The sequence below is a fragment of the Triticum dicoccoides genome, chromosome 2B (assembly GCF_002162155.2).
Source record: "Triticum dicoccoides isolate Atlit2015 ecotype Zavitan chromosome 2B, WEW_v2.0, whole genome shotgun sequence".
Classification (NCBI taxonomy): domain Eukaryota; kingdom Viridiplantae; phylum Streptophyta; class Magnoliopsida; order Poales; family Poaceae; genus Triticum; species Triticum dicoccoides.
The window spans coordinates 541,718,081-541,729,152 of record NC_041383.1 but is presented as its reverse complement, the minus strand read 5'-3'; the positions used below and the strand labels follow the sequence as shown (position 1 = coordinate 541,729,152).

Sequence of the window (11,072 nt, the reverse complement as noted above, 5' to 3'; positions counted from 1 at the left end):
TACGTGGAGGATTTGGTAGATGGCCACTAGTGTTCCGTATGCCATGGAAATTCTCAACAAATTTCTGGTCTTCAATCCCAGCAATTCTCTTTTTAATATCCAATTTTCAGGATTAAGCCCATGTGAGAAGAACCTAGAAACCTAGAACGAAAAAAGAGAAGATCAGGGGAGAGTCGAAGAACCTGATCTTGTTTGGTCGCTTGTAATTTTGAGCGGGGCACGTGCAAGCGACGGTGGCGATGTCATCTTCCGTGTGCATGGCGCACTGAGCCACACGAACAAAGGGACACACGTCTCCATCGAGCGCCATCGGCGAGGCGGCGTGCTGGGAGGCATGATCGGGATGCCCTGGTCGTGGTGGATTGGAAATCATAGGAGTTAGGAACAATAATAACGTGCTCTTATTCAGTTGGGCTTTTATTTGCTCGCTGGCCCATCTAACGAATCGTTTTCTTCTATGTCTCATCTTCTTGCTCGAGTCGACCTCACAGACCACGACCGAACCTCCTGACGCTCGCTCCCATGGTGTCGTCGGCCAGAGTAGCAGGGTGGGTACCCTATGTACAAAAATTTTACCCGGGGCGGCCGCCCCTACACGACCCCACGCTGGCGCCGCCCCTGGTTGGCTCGATTTCTTTGGAATGTAATTGGGTGCGCTGAGTAACCCAAAAACACGAGAACGTGCGTTCCTGGTTCTCACAAAAAAAAAAGCCTCTTGTTGTGTATACTTGCGCTGCGCAAGTCGGCGTTCGGGGCATTTTCTCGACCTTACAATGTAATGCCTTCGGGATTTCTCTTCCCTTGGGTCGAGTTAGTTTTAACCCAAAAACACCACTGTATGTAGAGCTGAGGAAAAAGAAACTCGTTTTAAAATCCAATGACCCAAATAATATAATTACAAAAAAATCATATGCTCACGTATATTAGGTCACATCCCTTGGTTTCGCCCAGCGCCGCCCTGGGGGCGCGCCGGCTGAAAAATCGATGTTGGGGTGATCGGATTCCTAGTCGCCGCCCCCAGGCGCCGATATTGGCCCACTTTCAACGCAAATTGGCCCACTTTTCAGCCCACTTTTGGCGGAAGTTGACCCACTATCGACGCAAATTGATCAATTTCGACCCATGGTCTGTGTGCTTCGGCGCAAATTAAACAAAAGCTATTTTTTATCACATAGCTTATTACAGAGAATCTAGTTCAATACAAATTATATAGTTCAGCAAATAGTTCAACAAATAAAAACTCATATTTCATCACGCGTCCAGTTAGGCGTTGCTCTTAAGCCTTCATAGGAGCTCCACCAGATCCTGATGCAGTTGTTGATGCACTTGTGGGTCTCGGATCTCCTAACGCATATTGAGGAAGACAGTCCAGATTGTCGGTAGCTGGTGATCAACTTGGACAAGAGGACCCAGCTTGTAATATGATTTGGTGTCAAACACTGGCTCTTCCTGCTCGCTCTCAATGATCATGTTGTGCAAGATGACACAACAAGTCATGATCTCCCGTATTTGATCTTTCAACCAGGTCTGAGCGGGGTACCGGACAACAGCAAATCCAGATTGAAGTACACCAAATGCCCACTCGACATCCTTCCTGCAAGCCTCCTGACACTTGGCAAAGTGGGAGGTCTTGCCTTGTATCCCTTGTTGTAGTGTCGTCCATTGACCTCGAAGTTCACCGGAGGAGAATGACCTTCAAAGCTTGGCAAAGCCATGGGAGCACTGCAGTACGTTGATGTCATTGTGAGTTCCTGGCATACCAAAGAAGGAGTGTCAATTCCAGAGGTCGCGTGTGGCCACTGTCTCAGGTACCACACTACATCCGCCTTTGGCGCCTTTGTACAACCCCTACCAAGCAAATGGACAATTTTTCCATTTCCAATGCATGCAGTCGATGCTTCCAAGCATCCCAATAAACCCTCTTGCTGCATTCTGTGCTAGAATCCGAGCAATGTCTTCAACATTGGGTGATCGCAAGTATTGTGGTTCAAACACTGCCACCACTGCCCTGCAGAACTTGTAGAAACACTCAATGATCGTCGACTCTGCCATGCGTCCATAGTCTTCCAGTGAATCACCGGGAGCTTCGTATGCAAGCATCCTCATAGCTGTTGTGCACTTCTGGAGTGAGGTGAATCCAAGTGTGCCGGTGCAATCCTTCTTGCACTTGAAGTAGCCGTCGAACTCACCGATGTAATTCACAATCCCGAGGGAGAGTTTTTGGCTCATCCGATAACGATGCCGAAATACTTTGTTGCCGTGCAGTGGAGCGTCGGCGAAGTAGTCGGAGTAGAGTAAGCAATAGCCTCCCAGCCGATGCCTCTACTTTGCCTTCAGCCGGCCCGACGCCGAGCCACCTCGCCGCGACTTTGCATTGCTCACGAGCAGGCTAGCCAGGGCGGCGAGGACCATGAGATGCTCTTCGTCCTGGGCGTCGACATCGACTTTCTCCTCCAGCAACGCCGCGAGCGCCTCATCGTCGTCTACTCGTCTGAGTCCATCGCCAAGCAGGCAAATCGCCAAACACCTGGCGGTCGTGGTAGGCGTGCAACCGCCGGTATTCCAGTCCTGTATGTTCGGAAAGCTCACCCAGGGACAGGGGTGGAGAATGCTGCGGCGAAACCCTCTCTTTTCGCAGGGGGGGGTGGCTCTAGCGGGGGCGGGTGGGCGGGCGGCGCTGGGATCGGCAAAGCGGCGGGAGGGCGTGCGCGCCGCGGGGGGGGGGGGGGGAATTTGGACGTACCAGATGCGTTTTTGCCTGACAGTGATGGCCCGGACGCGGTTTTCCCTTTACGCCGGAGCCCCCAAGCGCCCTTACAGTGCGTTGGGTTCGGCCTGAAATCGCCGGGCCAAAAACCGGATCGAGCCGGCGGATTTCGGCGTCCTGAGATTGCAAGTGAAGGGTTTATTTGGGCGCCGACGCGAAAAAACTCACCCTGAGAGGCATGTTGGGGGCTCGAGTGGAGATGTTCTTACCCTCTGCCATCTGCAAGGTCATGAAATTCGTTGAGGTGCTCTACGATCGCAGGCGAGCCACGGCAGTTGACCCGAGGCACCGGTCGCCGGCCGGCTTTGCCAGACGCCGCAGCAGAGGAAAAAAGGGCGACCACTTTTCCAAAAGCGAACCTCGGGCTTCACACCCCCAACCCGCACGGCGCGGTCCGCGGGGTACTCTACTCTACGTCTCTACCAGTCCACCATACTCCCAGGGGCAGCCTGGTAATTACGCCACCGCCGCGGAGAGAGAAAGGGAGGGGACTGACGACTATTTCTTTTTACTCTCGCCACGACTGTACACGGGCGGCCATGGCAGAAGCAGGGGCGAAGTTTCTCCCCCAGTTGGCCGCCGGTCTCCGCCTATATATACCCCGCCCGCACGCGCCTCCTTCCCTGGCCAGACCGAGCTGCTCTTCCTCCTCCAGTTCAGACGTGGCGGTTTGACTTTCTGACCTCGGAAACGATCGAAGGCGCCTTCCGTGGGAAAAATCCCGGGGCGATTCCTGGAGAAGAAGCCGCGGATTCAGGGGCGGTAGAGGAGAGCGCGCCTCGCCGTTACCAGGATTTTCGCCCCCGCCCTCGCTCCGATCGAGGAGGTAATCCCCGCTGCTCCCTTCCGTCGCTCGGTCTTAATTGCAGAGAACCAGTGGGGATTTTTCGTCTTCTTCTGTTGCTCGTCTCGCGGCGTGATCTGACGGAAATTCGGTGAGATGTCGGTGCGTCTGTTGGGTTTCAGTTTCGGGGATTTGGATGTTGAGGAGCTCTGTGCCCCCCTTATTGGATGACGACCTCTCTGATGTGCGTTTTAGCCATAAACAAATTGTAGTTTTGGCTTTGTTTGCCAAAGCATTTCTGCAGGTCGCCTCTGCGGTTCAGGGGTCTAGCGATCAGGGCTCTGTGCTTGAGCTGTACTGGTAATCTTGCCGTCCCCGGAAGCTGAATCTGGATAGATTTGGTTCTGCTGTTGTAGTACAAAATCTCAATTCTGGACCAAAGAAGTGGCGCAGAGGAGCTAGCGTGGGTCGCTGTTATTGATTTCGTACTTGCAGTCCACCCTTGTGGGCGGCTTCTTTTGTCCCGCCATGGTCCACACTAGAGTTTTCGTGAAGGTGACAGATTTGCACGGGAAGTCGATTTCCAGATTTTTGCTACGAGCATGTAGTGTTCTGTCCACACTGGACTTTTGGGGGGCACTTTTATGGATTTGGAAGTGGCACACTTCAAACCTTTAGGATTTTTATATCTGAAGGAAGGTGTGGAAACTTGGCTGCAGAATAGAGAAAGTTCCATTTTGTTGGTTTACCTATTCTCATTTGAGAGTAGGGATCGATGGTCCTTGAATAGTTTGGAGCCCCAAAGATCTCGATCCATTAGTTAGTGGATGGATGGGGCTTCTTTTTTTTGTTGAAAACAAAGAGTTATGTTTTTTCACATGATTTTCGTTTTAATGTAGCCAATTGTCTATTCTTCTGTCAAGGCATAACTTCATTTCAATATTTTTTTCTACAGAACTTTATTAACTACTGAAGATAACTGGTAGCGGAATGAAGGCACCATCACTGCTTGTTCAGTGTTTCCCTGGCTTGCTTCCAAGCAAGGCCACTAGTTGTGTGCCGATTATATCAGAGAGGGATCTGCATCTACCATCACCAGCTGTTGAACTAATCCCTTCAAAGGTAATACTTGTTTGATTGTTCATACATGAAACCCCAAATGGCTATGTTATTTGTGTTCAAAGAGGGTCTTCTGAACAATTGATGGTAAAATAAAGTATGCCTTGAATCTTTTTCAGAGTGCTCATCCTTACAAATATGCTGGAGAGAAGGTCGATGTCCAAGGTCTTGATGTTTTCAAGGTGAATAGCTCATGCAAATTCCCTAGTATTCTGTCCAGCACTAAATTTCGTGTCGTTCTGCTAGTAATTGCTCAAACATTTAAATTACTGATTCTAAATTTTAATGCATGTCTTTTTTTTCCTTTTTGGTTCAGGGGAAGGTCAGTGTAGCAGATATGATAGCCTTTTCCCCTTCTGAAGTAGCATCATCAAAGCATGATGGTAAGTTGGCCACTAAATATGCAATATTTCCTCCTTTATGAGTGTATATTTTAAAATGGAAAGCTTATTCATCATTGTGTTTCTTTTCTTAGGTAGTCTCAAATATTGGGAGAGTTCCATCACTATTGTGAATATTATTAAGAATGAGATCCGTGATGGGCAGCTGAGCTTCAGGGGCAAGCGAGTTCTAGAGGTAATTTCCCATTCTACAGATTTCATCTAAATGGTGCTATGCTTTCTTACTAGGTGTCAGGTCCTGATTTTGCTTCCATAGAAGCAGAATGTGTGCCACACGGTCTGGTATCCTGCATAAGACTAGTGTTAGGTGCTTAGGTTATTTCAGTTTTTTTAGGGAAAAGTTATTTTGGGCTTGATATCTATGTACTCAGAGGAGCTGTTAAATTCACTGTCAACTATGCCTACTACCCTAATAGCAGTCATATATTTTCATACAGGACTCTCAGCCTGTACCTTTTTTATTTCTTAAAGGTTTCATAAATCATTAACTTATTTTGGCAATTGGTGCAGCTTGGATGTGGATCTGGCCTTGCTGGGATTTTTGCCTGCTTGAAGGTGTGTCATCTCTCCATGGTTTATGGTGTTTATCTAAATTATTAACTTATTGTTTTAATAATAAATTTACGGTTCCCTTCAATTTTGGAAAATGCATGTTTGTACCTTCTCTTGTCATACTTCACCAAGTGATGTACTGGTGTATTGATTTCTTGCTTAAATGTGACTACAGGGTGCGTCTATAGTTCACTTCCAGGACACAAATGCAGAAACCATAAGATGCAGAACAATGCCCAATGTGCTTGCGAATCTTGAGCAGGCTCGGGACAGACAGAACAGACCATCAGAGAGCCCAGTTACACCATCCAGACAGTTGTTAGCTCCCGTTGTCCATTTCTATGCCGGGGAGTGGGATGAGCTCCCCACAATTCTCTCAGTTGTGCATCCACCTGCACAACCAACAAACCTTAGCTTCTCTGAGGATGATTTTATGGATGGCTGCAGTAGCCATGACGGAAGCAGTATAGTTGGTCAGGACCCCAGGCGATCGAGGAAGCTTTCTGGCAGCCGTGCATGGGAGAGGGCCAGTGAGACTGACCCAGCAGATGGAGGATACGATGTAATTTTGATTTCTGAGATCCCTAATGCGGTGAACTCTCTAAGGAAGCTCTATGCCCTTATCACTAAGGTCAGTTCCTCCCATCATCACCTTCTCATGTGTCATATGTTGACTCGTGCATGTAGCCGATGGAGCACAGTACGATTTACTTATTCCAAGTATTTAACTGTGCATGTTACACTTGCAGTGCCTACGCCCTCCTTATGGAGTCTTGTATGTGGCTTCAAAGAAGAACTTGGTTGGTTCAAACGGCGGCGCAAGGCAGCTTAAAAGTTTGATGGAGGAGGAAGGTGTCCTTGGTGGTCACTTCTTGACTGAGATATCTGACCGGGAGATATGGAAGTTCTTTTTCAAGTAAACCGGCAAATGTTGGAGCTGAAAAAGATGATCCTGGCCATGGCCTCGTATACAAAAAGAATTCGTTTGTCTACTCGCAGCGCTGTACATACCGCGAAGCTTAGTTCGATTAATTCTTTGGTGATAGGTTCAAGTATGCGTCTCAGTTGTTAAACCTGCAAATGTGTTGGCATTTTAACCCTTTTGTAGATCTCCTATCTCCTAGGTAACTGTTGAGCTTTTGCATACCGAATCTATGGTGCTGGCCTATCACAGGACGCTATCAGCAATATGTACAAATGGAAATGGTTACTGTACTTGCTTGTCGGTCTTACTTGAATCATGTCTGGCTGATACTCCCTCCGTCTGAAAAAACTTGTCTCAAGTTTGTCCCTTAAAGGATCCCTTTAGCGCTGGGGGCGACATTTGCAAAAGGTTTTTTATGGCAAATTCTTCAAACTCACATGGCAATTACTTTGGAAACACATAGGTATTCTGGCAAACAACGGATTTGTTGTGAAAATTGCCATGTCGCCTGAAGGAAATCGCCAAACTTTCGACACATGAATTGCGGCGAAACGTTCGTTTTGCTATGCACCTAGCGAATGTTCGCTGAATAACATTGTCCTTAGCGAAAAGGATGGATCCCACTCATCCATCTGCTGACGTGAGAGATAGAGAAGGAGGCGGCGGGGTGGAGAGGACACTGGGTGGCGGCTAGCCGGCTAGAGCAGAGGAAGGAAACGCTCATCCGAACCGAAGTTGGTCACAAGGTCTCGCCGCCTCTGCGCTGACCGGATCGAGATAACAGTCTGGACCCCGGTCACGACGCACGCAGCCCCTTCCACTCCATTCCACGTCAAAACCTCCTCCCCGGACTCGAGTCAGAGAAACCCCAGCACACAGATCCCCTCCCTCACCCGGAACATCCAATCCGATCAACCCCGCCCCCCCCGCGGGACCAAATCGCCGCCGCCGCCGCCGCCGCCGCACCCCCTCTGCTTCGGCGCTGCCTCCGACGCGGCCGCGCGCGCTCCGCTCCGATGGGGCACAGCGCGAGGAAGAAGAAGAAGAAGGGCGGCGCCGGGCGCAAGGCGGCCAAGGACCACGCCGCGCAGCTCGAGGGCGACCAGACCGCGCTCACGGACGAGCTCACGGCGCTGTAAGCCCCCATTGCACCAGCCCCAGTCGCACCGATTTCGTGCTGCGCCCCTGTTCGGTTTTTCAAGTTCTCGGCAATCTGCGAACCCAGTGTTGTTCAGCTGTCTCTGCTTGAATACCAGGAGTAGTTTGGTAGCATTTGTTGCACATATCGAGTTAACCCCCGGTTGTATCCCCTATAAGAGATGCTGGAGGTAGCATCACCTTTTGTTTTTGGAATTGGATTGCTACGCTGACAGTCACAGATGGTTTACACTGTCTGATGATCTTACACTGTCTAAATGCCAGTGTTTTGTTTGGAGACTACAAAGCTTGGGTTCCTGTAGAGTGTAGAGTATTTGCTCATTGTATATGTTTATGTGCCAAGTCGATTGTCAAGTATGCTTTTATTGCTCTGTTCCTGATGACTCCATGGTGGGTGGTCCTGAGCATGTAGGTGCCTAACATTTTGTCTATCGCCAGCTCTGTTTGTTATTGCGTACTTTTGGTACTTGGTCTAGCCCTTCTGTTCTCTGGTTGCTTTGTGATCGTCAAATTAGAATTATGGGATGTGGAGTATTATCCAACTGTTCGATACAGAATTTCAGGGTGGACTGAGTACTGACAAGTTATAATTGACTTACTCTGCAAATTGTCAACCAAGGCACTAAAATAATTTAGTCTCCCTGCTTCTTATGTGTTTTGGTTATCTCATCTTAATGCCACCTTTTGGTATATCAATCAGGGCTGCAATTTTTCTCGAGGACTTCAAAATAACTTCACAATCACCTCACACCCGATTTAGCATATGTATCAGGTATTGTCTTATGTGACCCCAAACATACTTCTAAATGTATCACTATGTATTTGACCATCTAAAGTTTCTACATTAATGAATAACATACAGGCCTTACTCTGACGGCATGGGCTTTGGAGATTTAAATGTTTCGGCTATTCTTGATGTAATGTAAGTCTTTTTGTTTAAGAGATGTTTCGTGTGTTTTGCATTTGATGACATCTGTCTTGTGATTATAATACAGTTGCTTTGCTGGTTACCCCCACAAGTGCCCAAAGTTGCGAATCATACCTGAGAAAAACTTGTGTAAAGAAGATGCTGATCGGCTACTTTCCCTTCTTTCTGACCAGGTATTTTGACTTTATTGCCTATCACTTTTGGTTGAATCCTTTGACAGAGGACAGTTGAGTGCCCACGTGTTGCAATGGATCAAAATATATCATGACCAATTTAAAAGTCGGAATTAGTTTTATGGCAAGGAGCAGCTCAGGAGATAAGGTCTCGTTAAAAGAAAGATGGATAGGGTATGCTTATAGTTTGCTTAGGATTTTTGGTGGAGGTGATTTATGTGGTGTGCTCATTCCCTGTGTGGTTTCTTAGCTGAAGGTGGACAAACACACCACTCATCACCAATTGTCCCTTTAACTTCTGAGGGCGACAACTTAACTTGATGCGGTACAATTGATACATGACTAACGGCAACTAAATAACACAACTAACCGATCACACATTTACTAACGCTATGAGCCTTGACAGTAAAAAATAGAGACTGCAATAGCGTCATGACCTCATTCAAGTTTGTGACTTTATGGGCTTAAGCTCGTACTGTTATTTGGTTTGCTTCTAAATATCATTTTCATTGAACTGTTGTTAGTCCTGGAACTTCAGTACTAGAGTAGCATCCGAAAGCTGAGTACCTTAGTAAGTTAGTAGTATGCCAGTCAAGAAAACCAGTTTAAGGTATTTTGTTCAAAATTCGATTATCTAGATCGCAAAGATAAAATTTATGTTTCGCTATTATCTTATTAAGTAAAAGTTTTGCGTATCAGTCAACGATGTGAAATGTGATAATTGCTTTCCCTTGGTATGTGCATATACTAAGCACCTTTGACTCGTCTGTTGGTGTTTGTTTTCAGGCAAACATTTATTCCCGAGAAGGGCGTGTTATGATTTTCGATTTGGTAGAGGCTGCCCAAGAATTCCTGTCAGAAATTGCTCCAGCTACTGATTCAACGAGTACTGTAAGTTGATTTCATGACATTCATTAGAATACATAACATGGTTTTTGTCGCCCTCCTCATTGTTCTTGTATGCGATGCATTACCCATTTGTCATTATGTCATTAATTTTCTGTCATAAAAGATAATCAAGATTGCCCCGTAAAAATAAGATAAGCAAAATTCATCCTTTTCCTGACCACTTTCTGTTGACTTAAGATCAATGATATCTCTTCGCATGCTCCTTGTGTGCTTGAGAAAGTAGACCAGTTAGCTTTTCTTGTTTAGTTCAGCGAGGTTTGCTGAAGTTGCATTTAACTTGGGATTATAGGTTATCTATCACCTTCACCGGTTGATGCTATACTACAATTTTTTGATATGCTACACTTCTACTTTTGACTCATTTGGTCAGCTAATTACATCATGTTTATTTCACATGTTACTTGGTAATTAGCGCACCGTGTTTTATGATATATATTATGAGAACTTGTGGTAATGCTCTATTTCACATTTTGTGTGATCTTGAACTCGTGCAATAGCACTTTTTTTAGAATGTGCAAACCACTGCATGTGTATATAGTAGATAGAAAGAAATGAGGTCTTAGAGACTGTACAAGCCATAGCAGAAAAAGGACCACCAGGAGTACTCATGCAATAACTCTATTGTTAAGGTACTTGATCAGTATGGTTTAAATATACAATCTATTGCCTCTGCTACACACTGCAACTTTTAATAACTTATCCTAGGATTTAATGTATGTATGGGATTACTTGTTTTTCTCCTTCATCACTGGATAACTTAATTTTGTTTATTTATCGAGCTTTAGCATAAGAAACATATCTTAGGAGGCTTATTATCCTATGTTGCAGGCTCCTCACTTAGGTTCAAGTACAATACAGGAAATAACTGACGCAGATGTGAATGCTAGCCTTGACAGTGGTCCTTATCCTGGAATCTTTTACATCTATAACTCATTCGATTTGTATGGTCAACTATATGAAGACAATAGTTGGCAAAGGCAAGGTTTCGACCCAACAACTGATAATGCCAGGAAAAATATTGGATCTCAAGTCAATTCAAATGTTAGAAGCAAGAGGAAAACAGTCGACGAGAAATCCCGTTTTTCAGCTGATAAGATCAATGCTGCAAAAAGTTCATCTCAGGATAATGCTGAGCATGCCATGAAGCATGGTGTTGTACGAGAGGTAGTTCCAAGTTTACCTGCTGTTGCAGAGGAAACTGATAATGACAGCAAAACTTTGTCCACAAGCAACGGAGGAGGTATGGCAGATACTCCAGAGAGGAGTTTCAGCAGTGTACATGAATCCGAGGTGATAAAACAGAACTTCTATAGGTCCTCGGTGCTATACAGTTTTCCTTTTAGTATACTATGACAT

The 11,072-nt window shown here is 46.2% G+C and overlaps 2 protein-coding genes across 4 annotated transcripts in view; both read left to right on the top strand.

The window, feature by feature from the left end:
* The first annotated feature begins 3,286 nt into the window (after nt 1-3,286).
* LOC119364740 (histidine protein methyltransferase 1 homolog) lies at nt 3,287-6,864 on the top strand. The gene is made up of 8 exons (XM_037630253.1): nt 3,287-3,593; nt 4,507-4,673; nt 4,790-4,852; nt 4,987-5,053; nt 5,146-5,246; nt 5,582-5,626; nt 5,799-6,254; nt 6,373-6,864. The coding sequence occupies exons 2-8, from the start codon at nt 4,542-4,544 to the stop codon at nt 6,541-6,543; spliced, it is 1,035 nt and encodes a 344-aa protein (XP_037486150.1). The 5' UTR covers nt 3,287-3,593; nt 4,507-4,541; the 3' UTR covers nt 6,544-6,864.
* Nucleotides 6,865-7,272: 408 nt separating this feature from the next.
* Nucleotides 7,273-11,072, top strand: part of LOC119364739 (eIF-2-alpha kinase GCN2-like) — a 17,459-nt gene continuing 13,659 nt past the window's right edge. For 2 of the 3 annotated variants that reach the window (XR_005175075.1, XM_037630252.1), the window contains exons 1-6: nt 7,273-7,683; nt 8,407-8,478; nt 8,569-8,628; nt 8,702-8,807; nt 9,594-9,698; nt 10,545-11,006. Coding sequence is in view for 1 of the 3 variants with exons in the window: in XM_037630252.1 (XP_037486149.1) it covers nt 7,565-7,683; nt 8,407-8,478; nt 8,569-8,628; nt 8,702-8,807; nt 9,594-9,698; nt 10,545-11,006 (924 nt within the window). In the remaining 2 variants the exon portion in view is untranslated. The remainder of the gene's footprint in view (nt 7,684-8,406; nt 8,479-8,568; nt 8,629-8,701; nt 8,808-9,593; nt 9,699-10,544; nt 11,007-11,072) is intronic. The other variant, XR_005175074.1, reaches the window with a different exon arrangement.